Genomic DNA, 16,013 nt, shown 5'->3' with positions numbered 1-16,013 from the left:
ATTGCTACAGTGGTTCCAAACACTGTTCCTTGAGATCTACCTTCCTGTAGGTTTTCATTTAAACCCTCATTTGGCACACATGACCCCACTAATTGGCAGCGCGGTAAGATTTCCAGCTGTTGAATGAGGTGTGCTTTGTTAGGGTTGGAGTGAAAACCTCTAGGACATTAGATCTCCAGGAACAGCGCTTGAGAAACCACTGCATTTTGAAAATCGTATCCTCTTCTCAGATGTTCTAATGACTAACATTGCCACGGATGAATATGCAATATAGCAGTGTTTGATGTAGTGAGGAGTTCGTAGTTTTGGTAAGACTTGGTCACGACATGAGAGGGGCCTATATTTCTTATATTTTCATATCTCTGGTCACTTTTCTTTGCGCCTTCCAAAGCAGCTTCATTTCTTTTTCCTAAATCTTGTCTTGGCCGTTTCTCCAGCATTTTGGGCTCATCGAGGCCTACATCTTCCGACATGTTGACAACAGACTGACAATTCATCATGGATGGCTGTTTGACCGCTGCAGTGTGGTGTCTTCTGCAGTGTGAGATCAATGCCTGGTTTTGCATGCCCGCCTTCCTGCAGGCACGCATCTTCTTGCCGTCCTTGTCACTTTGGCAATTCCATCTCATATGATTGTAATAAACGTAATAAGAATGAAGAAAGAAACTCAGTATCAGTATCTGTTTTTTTTTTTTTTTCAGGGAAACCAAAGGCACACATTACATCACAAATGCTTTTACATAAAGCACACAAAAATCTTATTCCATACAAGGACATCAAGACGATTCATCTGGTGACACATTCTGCACCCAGTTAATTTTATTATTATTATTATTATTATTATTATTATTATTATTATTACATGTTCGCTTATATAATAGTCTTTATTGTAAGACAACTACAGTATGCTTTTTAATTCACTGACCACACTTAGTTTTTATTGAAGCATCAGCAATTTTTTTTTAGGCAAGTAATTTTGATTAAGATAAGTTTGGGAAAAGCTCCCATAGCCATTTGCTTTCAGCAATTGCTTCGATGCAGGGCAGTCACGTCGAAGCAACGGACAGTGCAGCCGTCAGAATGTCTTACCGATGGCTGCGTCCGACCGTGCGTGGCCCAGGGGCCCGGCTGCCCCCTCGAGCCCAGAATCGGCTGCGGGGCCAGAGGTCTCAACTGCCCCCGCTTGCCCCATTTGCCTGGCTGAATCTGTCGTGCCTTCATAATCGGCTCATAATTAGCCCAAATGATAATTATCATAACCACTGTCAGCTTAATTCATTTTCAGAGTTTTAAGTTGGATCATAAGATATGAGATCGGATAAGAAAACACAACAAAAACATTGACGCAAACAACAGTAATGATAACATTCACAAACAAATAGTGCTCAAAATGACAGTAATCAGACCTGGATGCATAGGCACACATACTCCACAGAGTCTACAATAATGACAGTGCAACACACACATTTAAGCATTAGAAATGAACACACATTTCACATACACAGAGTAAATATGTGCTCGTATTTTAAGTACATTGCAAAGCATCGGTTGTTGAAAATAAGATCAGTGTATTTTTCCAGAAATCTTAAAAACAACGCTGAAAGCCAACAATGACAGCAATAGCACAAATATACAGACAGTGTTTCCAACAACGTTAGACATACGTAACAGTAACAATAACAATCAAAATTATTGTAGTACAGACAACAGAGGCAATATCAGTGATGATTAAAAATATGAGAGTGATGATAACAATGATCAAATCAATATGAGGGCCTGTGCAATCCTACCACTTCACTGATCTCTGTGATGTTTCTAGAAGGCATATTAAAGTCTGAATTCAGAGACAAGGACAAACGTTACTTTAGGTAGGACGGCCTGCCCCTTTTGCTCTGCATGGCACCGCGGATGTGCCAGAGGTAGCCGGAACTCTTACCTTCAGGTTTGCCGGCAGCTGCTGCTTCCCCTGCCGCTCCTTTGCGCTTCTTCCCCTTCGCATCTTTTTTTGCATCTTTGCCGGAGCCGTCTTCTCCAGTCCCATCTCCGCCCGCTCCCCCATCTCCTTTTCCTCCATCGCCTCCGGCTCCTCCCCCTGCACCACCAGCTCCTGCTCCAGCACTGCCAGATCCTCCATCTCCACCTCCCGTACCTCCTGCTCCTCCACCGCCAGCTCCTTCACCTCCTGCCCCTGTGCCACCAGCTCCTCCATCTTCACCTCCTGTTCCAGTACCTCCTGCACCTCCTGTGCCTCCCCCTCCTGCTCCTCCACCATGAGCCCCTGTAGCACCTTTTGCAAATCCTACACCGCCTGCACCTCCCACTCCCACACCTCCTGCTCCTGCACCACCTGTGCCTACACCTCCTGGACCTCCCATACCTCCTGTTCCTCCAATACCCCCTGCTCCTCCTCCCATGCCTCCTGCACCTCCCATTCCCATACCTCCTGCACCTCCTCCCATACCTCCAACTTCAGCACCACCAGCTCCTGTGCCTCCCATTCCTGCAGCACCTCCAGCTCCAACCCCTCCCATTCCCATACCTCCTGCTCCTCCCAATCCTCCTGCTCCTGCCCCTCCCATTCCCATACCTCCTGCTCCTGCACCCCCCATTCCTATACCTCCTGCTCCTGCAGTGCCTCCAGCTCCTGCACCTCCCATTCCCATACCTCCTGCTCCTCCCATTCCCATACCTCCTGCTCCTCCAATACCTCCTGCTCCTGCAGTGCCTCCAGCTCCTGCACCTCCCATTCCCATACCTCCTGCTCCTCCAATACCCCCTGCTCCTGCACCTCCCATTCCCATACCTCCTGCTCCTGCACCCCCCATTCCCATACCTCCTGCTCCTGCACCCCCCATTCCCATACCTCCTGCTCCTGCACCCCCCATTCCCATACCTCCTGCTCCTGCACCCCCCATTCCTATACCTCCTGCTCCTCCAATACCTCCTGCTCCTGCAGTGCCTCCAGCTCCTGCTCCTCCCATTCCCATACCTCCTGCTCCTCCAATACCCCCTGCTCCTGCAGTGCCTCCAGCTCCTGCACCTCCCATTCCCATACCTTTTGCTCCTGCTCCTCCCATTCCCATACCTCCTGCTCCTCCAATACCCCCTGCTCCTTCAGTGCCTCCAGCTCCTGCACCTCCCATTCCCATACCTCCTGCTCCTCCAATACCCCCTGCTCCTGCAGTGCCTCCAGCTCCTGCACCTCCCATTCCCATACCTTTTGCTCCTGCTCCTCCCATTCCCATACCTCCTGCTCCTCCAATACCCCCTGCTCCTGCTCCTCCCATTCCCATACCTCCTGCTCCTCCAATACCCCCTGCTCCTGCTCCTCCCACTCCCAAACCTCCTGCTCCTGCTGCTTCTGCCGCTGCCTTAGCCGCCGCATCCCTGGCCTCCTTCTCCGCATTTGCTCTTTTTGCGGCCTCCATCCTCTCCTGCATCTCCTTCTTCAGTTTCTCCTGCTGCTCCCTGGCAAGTTTCTCCAGGTCTTCTGCTCCTGCGCCCCCAGCCTGGGTTGTTTTCCGGGCTTTCTTTTTCCCACGTGAATCAGGATCCTTGTCAGCTGAATCAGGAAGACATTAAGCGGGTTTAGAATAGGACTGAATTGTGTGAAGAGCAATTGGACACACACTTGACGATTACTGCAATTCACACAGGTAATTTGCAAGTTGAAGTCTTTCTTAAGTTGGGAGCTTACAGAATGGTAAACAGGAAATTGTAAAATTGGACCACTGTCGTTTAAAAAAAAAAAAAATCTATGTTATGCTCTAATCCATGAGTGTACCATTTGCGTGGATGTGGAGCAATATTTAAATTGTGGAGAGACTTTGAGAGGAGAAGCTGGTGTCACCTCACCTTCTACTATAAGCCAGGCGTTGCAGGATTTAAGTCCAGCCACAGCTGCGTAGATCCCACTGTCTAGGGGCTGGCAGTCCTTCACCACCAGCTTGTGGATGAGCTTGTCCTCGGACACTGTGATGTCGTACTTGTCTCCAGCTTTCAGGGGAGCGTTCTTGCCCATCCAAACAACGTTCGGCATGGGGAGGGACAGCACGCACTGGAAGATGGCGTCCTCCCTCTCTTCCGCCTTCACTTCCTGGATCTTGGCGAGGAATTCCACCGGGGGAACTGGGAGCAAGGAAGGAGAAAGTGGAAGGCCATGTGTGTTGTAGGAACAGTAAAACAGGAGGATTGCTTCTGTTGGCCTCGCTATGGTAGAAATCATCTACCTAACATTCTTGAAGCTTCTCTAACTCGCATGGCTTTTTCAAGTTTTTTTTTAATTTTTACTCATTAAAAGTCGGGCTTTTTTTTTTTTGAAGTTAATTTTGACACCGATCTTACTCTTGAAGTCAGTGGAGAATACGTTGGCGCCTTCAACATCAACCTGGTACAGCCCAGCGTCCTCTGGCGCAAGATTGTTGATGATGAACATGTACTTCTTGCCAACTTGCTTCAGTTTGTGTTTTGTTTCATCGTGTTCATCCTTGCTGTAAGGAACCATTACACCATCCTAGAGGAGTAGAGTTGTAGTGCTTTAGTAAGTAGTCTGTATCCATTCCTGAACCTGATGCAAGGAAAATAATGTCTTAGCCATTTTCTGTTCTTTTTTCATCTGTTGTTCTTATTAAAATGAGTGCTTTTCTACGCTTTGCAGAGTGGCAGAAAAAGAGCAAAAACCAGGCCTGAACCCCAAATAGCAAACACATGAGGTGAAAAGCTCCCAGTGGGGAGAAGTGTGTGTGTGTGTGTGTGTGTGTGTTGAATGGTAGTGCCACAGCTTAGTAAGCTATCTGAACAGCTGCTATTTACCTTGTGGAAACGAGACAGGTCCTTAATGAACTCAAGCACTTGCATTTCACTGCAACCTCACCTTGTAGAGGAAGATCCTGCTGTTGGGATCTTTGAGTTCCATGTCGAGTTCAAACGATGCCATGTCCGCCGCTTTAACCTCGATGTGCCTCAGGTTGCCGAGCTGTTCGATGAACTGCAGGGGGGAAGAGAAGCGCACGGTTGTTAGAAAGGAAATGTATTTCATAATGTGACTGGGGTACAATGCAGTACAGTGCCCCCCCCCCCCCAAAAAAGAAGTCCTAAAGTAATTGTAGTGTCATCGTCCCCCCCCCCCAGTACACCCTTGCCCTAACTCCTAGAATGAAGTGCATTAATTTTATTTTATTTTATTTTAAGTGAATTTTACAGGACGTTCGTTCGTCGGGGACTCATCCCGGGACTTCGCTCGCACGCGTCGCCCGCCGTACCTTCGCCTGTTCCTCCTCCCTCTCCCGTTTCATCTCGTTCAGTTTTTTCAGCATCCCGCGGAAGTCGGTGATGCCGTACTCGATGCAGATGCGCTCGTAGTCCTTCTTGTCCGCGCTCAGCAGGATTTCCCAGACTTTATCGTCTGGTTCCCCGTCGTCTTTCGCCACCTTTCCTTCACTGGAAAAACAAATTACAGAAAATATTTCACCTGGTTTTCCATTTTAGACATTTTGGGCATGCTGTTATTCACAGCGGCTTCCACAGTATTTTATTATTATTATTATTATTATTATTATTATTATTATTATTATTATTATTATTATTATTTTGCATACAATCCATTTATGGAGCTGGATATTTGACTAACAATTAAGTATCTTGTGCAAACCCTTGAAATTTTGAAGGATGCTTAAACCGCGTTTTTCACATAAAACATAATAGTTTCAAGCTTTTCGCCTGCAAACCTGTTAGGCTATCCCGTTTAACCTTGTTTTCAATGACAGCAACAGCAATAACAACAGTAACAACAAAAGCGACAACAACACAGTTACTATGGTGCGTGTCAATGATGTCTCACCGTTTCCTCAACATTTTTCTAAACTCAGTCGGATCCTTTGATGGAGCTACAGGAAAAATATATAATAATTATAAAGTGTTTAGCAGTTTTTTATTTGCATTTAAGCGGTGACATTGTTTATGCGTCAAAAAGGAAAATCTGACGGATTACTTTTCTTTGCATCTGCCAGAGCTTTCTTCTTCTTGTATCCAACTGGAATAGAGGAAGATGTTTCATTAGTCGAGCAAGGCACAAATATCTCACGGCAAATGGATGCAGATTTAACACCAGCGCAATGGTGGCTATGGGAAAACGCATGTAAATATTTAATACAATGAACGAGAGAGAGAAAAAGACGGAATCTAGTGTAAAAGGGTTCTAAAGGCCTCCAACTTCCTTCTCTGAGGTCGTTGACTTTTCTTATGAAAACCGAGTTAAGGTTGTTTTTTTGTCTGCCATTGTTACTTCTTACCTTCTATAATATTGAGGACGGCGGTGCAGACAGCCTTTCCGTATTCGTTTGTGGCAAAGCATTTGTAGGTGTCTGCTTGATCCCCAGCCACTTTGGGCATCTGTTAAATCGTTGGATAATTTCAACATCCCTGAATTTATTCATTTTTGCCCTGTCAAACTGATAGTTCTCGAGAATGTACACGAAAAGCACTGCCAGTGCTAGTCAATTCTGCCAGAATTTATTTATTTATTTATTCATTGCTTCATTCTTTTCTGTCCAGGCATAGCATTTTTTTTTTCTCATTTACTTATTTAAATATTATTTTCTGCTCGCGCATTGGCTATTTTCAATTTTTTTTTCTTAAGTTGAAAAGAAGCAAACTATTTAGCAATGGCTGAGCATTTTTTTCTTTGCAGGTAGCTCAGATATCTGCATAAATACGTACCTCTAATGTGTATTCACGAGATTCCGGATCAAATTTATTCTGGTATCTCTCTGGATCATTAATATTCCCGTTGGCTCTGTTCCATGTGACCACTGGTTCGGGATTCCCAATCACAACAGCCTTGAAGATGGCCAATTTGCCTGTTGGCCAAGCAGAAAAATCAGTTCTTGTTTCTCTGTCTGATTGTTTCTAAAAGTAAAGCATCACTTGTTTTTTCTTTCCAGTCTTGTTGACAAAGGTGCTGTTTCCATTTGATTAGATAAATGTAGTAAAGAACACTGTAATAAAGAAAACGGAGCCAAAATTGAGCGAGCATTGTGCTTACAGGGTAGTCATGGTAACCGATTTTCAGAAAAGGTCAAGCCTCTTTGTATGTATGATTGATTGTTTGATGGTAGTTGTGATATCCTGGTTTGTTTGTGGAATATTTACTTGTGAACATTAATCGATACGGTATTGTATGTTTTTCACGAGGCCAACAAAATGTATCAATTTCTGAAGGTGAGCCCATGTCAAATTCTATAAAGCTCATTGTTCTCTCTCTTTACTAATATTCACCAAAACAATGAGCCTTGCCTAGCTATTAATGCTGAGCAGCTAACTCCATGAACTAACATACAACTAACATTATTAAGCCATTGTTAAGGTGTGAATATTTTCTATAAAACATGCATAGACAGGACTTAAATTGCTGACATGTGTTTGTCAACAGATGGTACCATTACTGTTCATGATTAAAAACAAACCACGAACAGAACAATTGAACATCATGTGCTAGTGGATAATTCTGGAGACAGTTTCATATATTAGTTGATGATTATGCACTGCGTTACTTTATGTTAATGTAAACATATTATTAATGCTGAGCAAAGACAATTCATGTTCTTTGTTGAAGGCCTAGTTAACATATGTTATTTATACTTACTGTTGTATACTGTTAATTGGCTACTTAAGTTAATAAATAATGTGCTATTACAATCTAGGGCATTAGATATCGGTTTATTTGAAAAATCCAAAGCAGAAATTGTGGTATGATGGGTGCATAGGCATATCTGCTAAACATAGCCTAAGTTATGAACGCACGCAATACATTTTAGTGTCACTGCTGTAAATGGCTGCCTCCCCTGACACATGACCCTGAGCAATGTGTGCAGGTTCGGTTTCCTCTCCAGTGATCATGTGCTTTACGGCAGCGGTCACATGTCCAGGTCAAGAAGTTGGACGCGCACTGATGCTGATAGATCACTCATCTGAGTATAAAATTAGAATCCGTGGCCTTCCTTCCTTGTTTTTTTGCACCTTGATACTTGGCTTAAAGTATGTCCTACATCCACTTTTGTTTCAGTATGTTTTTCCCCGTCGTGTGATTTGTGCGTGATTAAATTTAGAGTAACAGGGCCTAGAATGCTTAAGGTTCGTAACCTGCTTCAGATTTGATCTCAAAAAACAACAAAAAAAGTTATTTAAAAATACATGACACTGAATTGGTTTGCCATGCGCATACACACACACACACACATGCACACACACGAAGTGCTCAGGACTCATATAGTCATTAAAACATCTATCGCTCACAGAGCAAGGCTGCGAAGTGTTCTTTTGAAAAGGTTGTTGGAAATAGTGAATTATAAAACGTGATTGGGACTTACCCTCCTGAATAGTCAAGGCGATGGGTTTGCGGGTGAAGTCCGGAGTAGTCATTCCCTCTGGGAGTTCGTCCACATACTGTGTGATCATGACACCTGGAACTTTGGATCTTCTTTTTGTGCCTGGTACAGGGTGCAGATTTAAGAAAGCCCTGAAGGTTGTGCCCAGCGAAGTTGCCATCAACAGCTTTTGCTCTTTTTAGGTCATCTTACAAAATCCCTAATCAGTCACTGCATGCATGTAATAACGCATCATATATTGTGATTTTATTTTGTTTTTTCACTGTTTGGTCCAACAAATGTACCACAGGATACTAATACAAGGTAATATGAAAGATACATTACCTTTTTTCTTTTCATTTGATCTCACCCTCCAGACAGTTATAAATATTCATAAGTTCAACTGGACCAGCATTACTGGTCATTTTTAAAAATATATGTGTTTATGAGAGAATGGGAGTGGCTTATAATATACATAATAAATGGATACACCAGGACCCACCAGAACCAGGGTTCAGAGGTCACACTTTAAGCGTCATATACATCATCAGCCAATGGAAACTGTTGCATTGTTGAAGCTCTATCCCTTATGCACGTGCACAGGAATACTGCTCCCAGGGGTAAGAATAAAATGCCCCTTCGTAGCTGAAGTGTCCATGCACCTTCCTGCAGGCATGTGTGTGTATTGAAAAGAAAAGATGCCTCCCCCAACGTACCTTTTTTCTTTTGCGGGGTTCCATCAGTGCCTGGTGTGGGTAAAGTGTGGCAGACAGACAGGAAGGAAGAGAGACATAAGGACATTAATCCAGGTAATCCAGGTAAAAGCACAGCTGAGGCTGAATGGCTTGTCAGGATCAGGCACACCTGCTACACTGTACACAAAGACTGGGAGATACAAACTCCATTCTGCAAATAAGGGTGGACATTTGAGGTGAGAACTGCAAGGTACATGACAAATTACATCTGAAGTTTATTATATTAATAATAAAAAATAATAGTGTTTTGCCAAAGTATTTGCGGTATCTAAATTTATATGTCTTGGAAGTTATCTTTTCAGATTTGTGTTCCTTGGTTGAAACCTGAGAGTTTATTATGTATTTTTTATTATTTTTATTATTAGTATTATTTTCAATGCTATTTGTGTCAGTCCAAGTTTACCCTGAGAACCAGCATGTATTGTCTCTGACTTTGAGCCAAGCAACTTTGAACCATAAACTAAGCTGGAAAATTTATCGATATAGCTCAAATCGAAACTGTATAATCTTGAAAATAGCGAAAGACCATGCGTATTTGGAGACATCAGGTTGTCTGCTAGTGTGTCTGTACTGATGTACATGTGCACATGAACTGAAGCCCTGGGGCAGTGTTACGACACTTTTCTGGCATCAGCTGTTTAGGACCTTGAAAAAGACAGACTTTAAGGCTTGGCACGTGTCCATCTACTGTCTTCTTCCTGCTCCATCTTCAAAGCTGCTCTTTGGAAAGGAGCTTGTAACCGCTCTCTTCATTCTGTTCCCCAGAAGCTACATTTTCTTCCCACGATTGTCTAATCCCCACATGCCAAAAACAAATATGTTGGAGTGTCTGCAGATATATTTTAGTGCTATGCATGTTTCCCCTCTTCCACTTTCTGTGTCAGATTGCCTGTGCTGCTCGTTCTTCGCGTAGAGGAGGTGTCAGGGGCTTCCAGAGGTTCATTGCTGCGTATGTTGCATGGCTGGTTGATAATAAAACCTACATTCACTTCTCATAAACTTGTTTTTGTTTTCTTCTAGATTGTGCTTGTAGCGGTTGACTGACTGGTATGAACAACTAAAAATTCCAGGGCTGCTCTTTTCATTTTGGTAAATCTGTGCTTATATGTACACATATGGAAACTCTTTATGTACGTTCCATCTTGTTTCTACCCAGATATGCTAATTTATACAGCACATTGCGCTGTAGTGCACAAAGGTATTTGTCTAGCTTATTGAAGCTGAGTAGCCTGATATATCTTTTCTAATGTCTACATGTCTGTGTCAGGGCAACTGCTTGGACTTGTTGAAGAAAGGTTACTCTTTTACACAATTGTGGACGAGAGCAGATCTTTGGGTCTTGGGTTTTGGGATCTCGTTTCAGCTTCAGGTTGATTTTCAGCTTTCTGTTAATTATGACTCTGCTGATCTAAGGCCATCAGTCCAGGGACATAATTCTTGTGTTTGATTACTTGACTTGTGTATTGCTGTTTCACTGTTTGTTCTTTTTTTGTTTGTTTTTTGCTTCTTTGGAATATTGCGTTGAAAACTGCACAATCAAACTGACAATGGACGGAGGGGAAGGAAACAGGTCTGCTCTGCTGATGGGAGTACGTCTCCTGCCCTGTGGCGGTCTGATCCGCCATTTTGGCTTGCTTCCACATCCTGGCGTCTTTATCTTCTATGAAGATTCAGAAATTCTGCTCTCCAGTCCTGTGAGCTTAAAAGGGGAAGAGAGAAGAAAGGATTTGTGTGCGGTAAATCAGAACTGAATCTATGCAGTTTTTACACGGCTGCTTTTTACAGGTCAACACAGGGGGTCAAACTGTCACACAGCACTGAGTGAAGACAGCAATGCACATTTTCACTATGTCCTGTTGCCAAGAAACACATTTGGATGTAGATTTTTTTTTAAATAATCTCTAAATAAATTTAAAATAACATTCTGTCAACTGCGTTTTGATTTAATAAGCTACGCTGTGTCTTCTGTTGGTTTTGGAAACCTGAATTCCACAGCCCAGGCCTATTAAATCATTAAATATAATTTGACAGTTGTAAACTTTTTTTCCCCCCCGTTTTTACTAGTGAATAAAATGTCAGAGAATATGCAGGGCATTGTGAGAATTGTGGACTGGAAATGTGTCCCAATTAAGTGTTTGAGCTGCATCCAAGGCACACGGCATTCCCATTGGGAATCCCAGGTAGTACCAGCTGGCCTTCAATAATGGGGCAAATGCCACCCAGCTGCAGCACTGTCCATCTTTAGGCTAATCAGCAGGAGGTGGCAGTCCTCTTTAAACCTCCAGATTAAAGTTCTACGTCTGCCCCTGTAATCTCATGAAGATATGTTTTGAGTAGCCTATACTCTGTACTGGTTGTGTTTTCTTCTCTGTCCTGATTTTTGAAGGGGACGGGACACAAGGACCGTGACAGACTCGGAATCCCAGCTAGCACAAGACGGCGCTGGAATGTTCTGTCAGCGTTATAACGTTGCCACTACGTTGCGGCAACATTGTGAGAACGTTTCGCGTTAACTGGCATCAAGGCCTCCTGTTAGTATACGTGCAGACCCCCCACTGGTTGAAAGGTCCTACAGAGAATCTCTACAGTTGACTTTTATTTTGTAGATTTATAACAGTCTCACCCCATATGCAATATTTTGTAACAAAAAAAGTAATAGAAATGTAATATTAATTTTAAATATATAAGTAAAATTCTTGTCAGGATTAACTTATTTTTTCGTTTTTGCAGTGCAGTTGTCATTCAAGCGATGACCAGCTCTCAGACCCCGGCCCTCTCTGCTAGGTTTATGCCCTTTTTTGTACTGATTTCGACAGTTTTCTGCACGAGCAGCTGGGGCTTCATAAACCAAACAGCAATCTTGCTATTTAAGCATTCCGCAGTATCATATATCAATTTACTGATGCCGTGTTGGCGCGGACGAGGTGAACGCATGAATTACGGTGAATGCGAATTCTGCCTTCTGTGGAACTCATCATGAGGCAGCTGTGAGTGAGAGTAGTACGCCCAAATAGCCGGCGACTCTGGGCCAGAACTGGCGCGGGTCCGGCCCGGAGTCGCCGTGCTATCTGGGAGGGCTTCGAGTCCGTTTCCCGTGATTTAGCCTTAATGGCTTTTGTCAGCGTGTTCCGTGTCACGCAAGCGACGTGCTAAAAACACAGCACGGCGGCGCATTGCTAACGGGCAGCAGCTGCGGTCTGCGCCCAAGCTGGCCTTGATGTCTGCCATTTGACTCGGTGCTGATTGAGGGACAAGCATTTTGGGACCTGACAGCACACTGATGGGCGTGGGGGTTGAGGGGGGGGGGGGAGGTGTACGGTGGGGGTCTGGGGTCATGAGGTTGCTTGGAAACCCGATCCTTTCTGCCTGTGTTCTTCTCCAGCGCCTCTGTTCAGCGCCATGGAATTTAAGGGCTGAAACGTGTCCCTGTCCTGCTACCTAAAATGTGCAGTTATAATTCTCACAGAACAATCGCCGAATTAGCTGTGTACCGGTAGCAGTGTACCTTCACTCCCCCCACGTCCACGCCCCCGAACCCCGTTTGTCCAGTAAGGATCGGAGCTGCGTGAAGGGAAAGCGTTCTGTCGCTGAGAGAAATAGGAGCTGTAGCGAATAACATAGCTACACATTAGCAGTATGCGGGCAGAGAGGCTGCACTGCGGGTTGCTGTCAGTGAATCTCCACGTAGTCTGTGGCCTGACTCGCGCACTCACAGTGAATTTTAGCACTTGTCGGGGTGATCTTTTTGTACTGGGGGTCACTTCAGGGAAGCCCCTCCGAGAAGGGAACCTGTTCTATTATATTTTTCCCGGGTCAGTCCTATTCTATTTTGTGTTTTATTGGTTTATGAGGTTACGAAAATATTTACATCACTGTGACTTAATGTACTGAGCCTGTAGACAAGGCCCCTAAAATACATATTTAAATTACTACTCGCATAGCAGTATGTTCAGTGGACATTTTACTGTGCGTGTGTGTAGGTCCAGCACAATACTCATGTAAATGCATTGCTCGTATTAAGACACAAGCATTGCCATGGAGATAGGCACGCCCCCTCAGTCCTCCCGTTGATTGACTCGCACAGATGTTCCCCCCCCCCCCCCCCCAGACTCTGCAGCCAAGCCTTTTCATTTGATACAGAATCCTGAGACGGTTGCAGAGACAGACGACCCAGGCGAAATTTTGAGACGCTCGACATGCATCATTTATTACTAAATCCGCAATTATAACTGGTGAAATGAAAATAAATATAGAATATAAATATTAAATATAAGAAATGTTTTCATATAATTATGATTTATACTCACAATATTTCATATTCCTCTGTGGGCAAGAATAATGTTAACTGAAATGCACATTGCTCACAAAAAAGAAAAACCACTGTCAATGTTTTTCCTTTAATTGTGTTTATGAATGAACATATGGAGGCCTGCTTTTAAAACTAGAAAAAACGCTGTCATTAATTGTTGTTCGTGCTTTTTTCCTCTCTCATAATTGTTTTTTAATTCTGCACTTATTTTCATTAAATGTAAGTAAATCTGTATGTGAGAGAGCGATAATCTAGTGTAAGGTTCTAAAGGACTTCCAACTCTGCTTTACCTCAGGTTATTGACACTTTTTAATGTAAAGTGAGCTTGTGAGCAGAGGTATGGTAAGAGACATCACATACGATCACATATCAAGTGCTCTATGTATAACTGAGCGGGTGTGTGACAGGACCGATTGCTAAGCTATCACCATGTATAAATTAAGCTGCAAGGCAGTAATTAGAGCACAGTTGATGTAAATGTAATCACTGACCATCTAACGCAATTACACTTTAATTGTTTTTTTGGGGTTTTTTTCCCCCTGCCGTAATTACAGGGTGACCCAGTGTGCAGCGTTCCATTGAGTACCGAGGATTCCCCCTTTGGAAAAGTTCCGCTTCGGAAAAGTTTCCCTTTGGAAAAGTTTGGCATTCCGGCGTCCTCCATTCCGTGGAATGCTCGAACGTGCGTCTGCCTGAGGTGAGGAAATCGCTGTCGCATGAACAGGCCGGTCTGACATCACGGCTAGTTTACGACCTGTCTGTTGGCTGTTCCACTGCCAGAGGCTAAAACTAGATTATTCCCTGTGCCAAACCTATGCCTACTGTACGTAGAATATTTTTATAGGTCTTAATGAGGTCGCCCAGCTAACTGCTCCGTTCAGTTGAAACTATCTGGGGACTGTCTTCGGCGTTCTCAAGTGTCAGTCCTGTCTTTGCTGGGTCTGAAATCTGTGGCCTTATCTCCAGTTAACTCATTTTCAGTTACCCCATGACAAGGCCCTTAATAGGCTACTGGAACTATGAAGTGCTGTATCTTTTTAATGAACATTCTGCAACTGACAAGAATGTGTGTATGTGTGTGTGTGTGTGTGTCCTATCAGCTTGAAATGTTATTGTTGTTATCCGATATTAAAATATGAAAGTATTTATGTGAATCTGGAAAGCTAGTTGGCGTGTAATTTGAAGAAATTTTATGCAAATAGGTTGAAATTCGCTTTAGAAAGCTTTTAGCACATTTGACACTGTATTTTGCAATGCGAGGCACCACGTTCATTTCATACCGTGCGAAAAGCTTAACAATTGCAGAGTGACGAACAGAAGGCACCGTAGTTCTATTAAAATGGTTCAGCAGACATATCTATTGATGTAATTCTGACTTGTATGGGTTTTCAGAGAAAATTGTTAACGCGCTATATCAATAAAAAAAAGTCACACATTGAAATACGAATGTCTCCTGCATCAATTATTTGTCTTTTTTTTTATTTTATTCTTTCAAACATTTCTCTTCCGTTTTGGGAATCTCTGAAAGCTCGGGTGCCGTTCTTGTGCTAAAGTTAGCCGCCGGCCCGCCACCGGCTCCACCGCGGCTTCACGTCACCTGACCAGCGGCAACATTCAGCTCCGCGAATTCCGAGCTCAAGCTGAAATTCAACCTGAGAACTCGCATGCCCCCCTATCAAAATGATTTCAAACCTGACCGCGGCCTGACAGCTGCGACAGGCTGTCCCAAGGAAAGGCGCTCACTTTACGGGGCTGAGCTCGTGTCTGCAGACCACCACTGTGTGCAACATATGATGGACAGAAGGACTGGAAATTACACGGCAGTAAAAAAAAAAATTTCATCACTGCCCTCGATGGAATTGTAACAATGTTTTCTTTTCTTTTTACTACGCCGTTAAGAGGGGCCTTGCCGACACCGCCCCACCCCCACCCCCCCCCCCCCCCCCTCGTGCCCCTCTTCAAAGCTGGGATTAGTAACCTGCCCTAGAAGGTGATATTTATCATGAGAAATAAATGAATTACCTGTGCACAAATGCACGTGCCTTTTTGAAACTATAAACATGCACATGCACACACATACACATGCAAACATGGTCACACACACACACACACACACACACACCCAGACACACAAACAAGCTGCAACAAAACAAAACAAACTCTTAACATATCACTGGCCCGCAGAATGAGTTTAACCCGCGAAATGGAGATAAAAACCTCTCGTTGGTTTCTGAGTCGCAGGGTAGAGGAGCGGTTTTGCTGAAATGGAGCCTCCCCCCCCCCCCCTCCCCAGGGTCTCTGCCTGGCCGTGACCCTCTAACAGAGCCCCCCAGGTGCGACGGAGAAAAGGCAAGAGCAACTTACCTGCTCGGAGTGCTCAGCCCTCTCTCTCTTTCTCTCCGCTGCGCTCGTCTCCAGAGATCGCGCGCTGCCCACCCTGATATTTGAGCGCCCGCTGCTGCGCTGTGGCGCAATAAATCCTGGCGTGCCCCTCCGTGGCAGAGCTCCCTCTGCAGCCAGCGCTGGCGTGCCAGGTGCCAGCGGGCACACAATGCCGCTCGCTCTGTTTTACGCAAGGGTCCTGCT

The 16,013-nt window shown here is 44.2% G+C and overlaps 1 protein-coding gene and 1 long non-coding RNA gene across 6 annotated transcripts in view; one reads left to right on the top strand and one right to left on the bottom strand.

Annotated features, from left to right (window-relative positions):
* The window catches only part of LOC135238623 (uncharacterized), a 27,198-nt gene extending 12,330 nt beyond the window's left edge, over positions 1–14,868 (top strand). Inside the window, exons 2-3 of the long non-coding RNA XR_010325159.1 lie at positions 10,139–10,207; positions 13,982–14,868. This is a non-coding gene — a long non-coding RNA (uncharacterized LOC135238623). The remainder of the gene's footprint in view (positions 1–10,138; positions 10,208–13,981) is intronic.
* LOC135238616 (immunoglobulin-like and fibronectin type III domain-containing protein 1) overlaps positions 1–16,013 on the bottom strand; it is a 26,273-nt gene extending 10,260 nt beyond the window's left edge. Inside the window, exons 1-14 of one of the 5 annotated variants that reach the window (XM_064306718.1) lie at positions 15,792–16,013; positions 10,717–10,817; positions 9,080–9,110; positions 8,367–8,486; positions 6,718–6,857; positions 6,291–6,390; positions 5,990–6,031; positions 5,840–5,885; positions 5,262–5,439; positions 4,874–4,987; positions 4,345–4,513; positions 3,856–4,128; positions 3,086–3,562; positions 1,937–3,055 (exon numbers count right to left, since the gene is read on the bottom strand). In XM_064306718.1, the coding sequence (XP_064162788.1) occupies positions 1,937–3,055; positions 3,086–3,562; positions 3,856–4,128; positions 4,345–4,513; positions 4,874–4,987; positions 5,262–5,439; positions 5,840–5,885; positions 5,990–6,031; positions 6,291–6,390; positions 6,718–6,857; positions 8,367–8,486; positions 9,080–9,110; positions 10,717–10,761 (2,854 nt within the window). In that variant the 5' untranslated portion in view covers positions 10,762–10,817; positions 15,792–16,013. Of the gene's footprint in view, positions 1–1,936; positions 3,563–3,855; positions 4,129–4,344; positions 4,514–4,873; positions 4,988–5,261; positions 5,440–5,839; positions 5,886–5,989; positions 6,032–6,290; positions 6,391–6,717; positions 6,858–8,366; positions 8,487–9,079; positions 9,111–10,716; positions 10,818–15,791 lie in introns of all 5 variants that reach the window. The other 4 variants (XM_064306717.1, XM_064306719.1, XM_064306720.1 and 1 more) reach the window with 4 other exon arrangements.

Source organism: Anguilla rostrata, chromosome 13 (assembly GCF_018555375.3).
Source record: "Anguilla rostrata isolate EN2019 chromosome 13, ASM1855537v3, whole genome shotgun sequence".
Classification (NCBI taxonomy): Eukaryota; Metazoa; Chordata; class Actinopteri; order Anguilliformes; family Anguillidae; genus Anguilla; species Anguilla rostrata.
The sequence above is the reverse complement of the archived record's forward strand: the minus strand, read 5'-3'. Positions and strand labels throughout refer to the sequence as shown.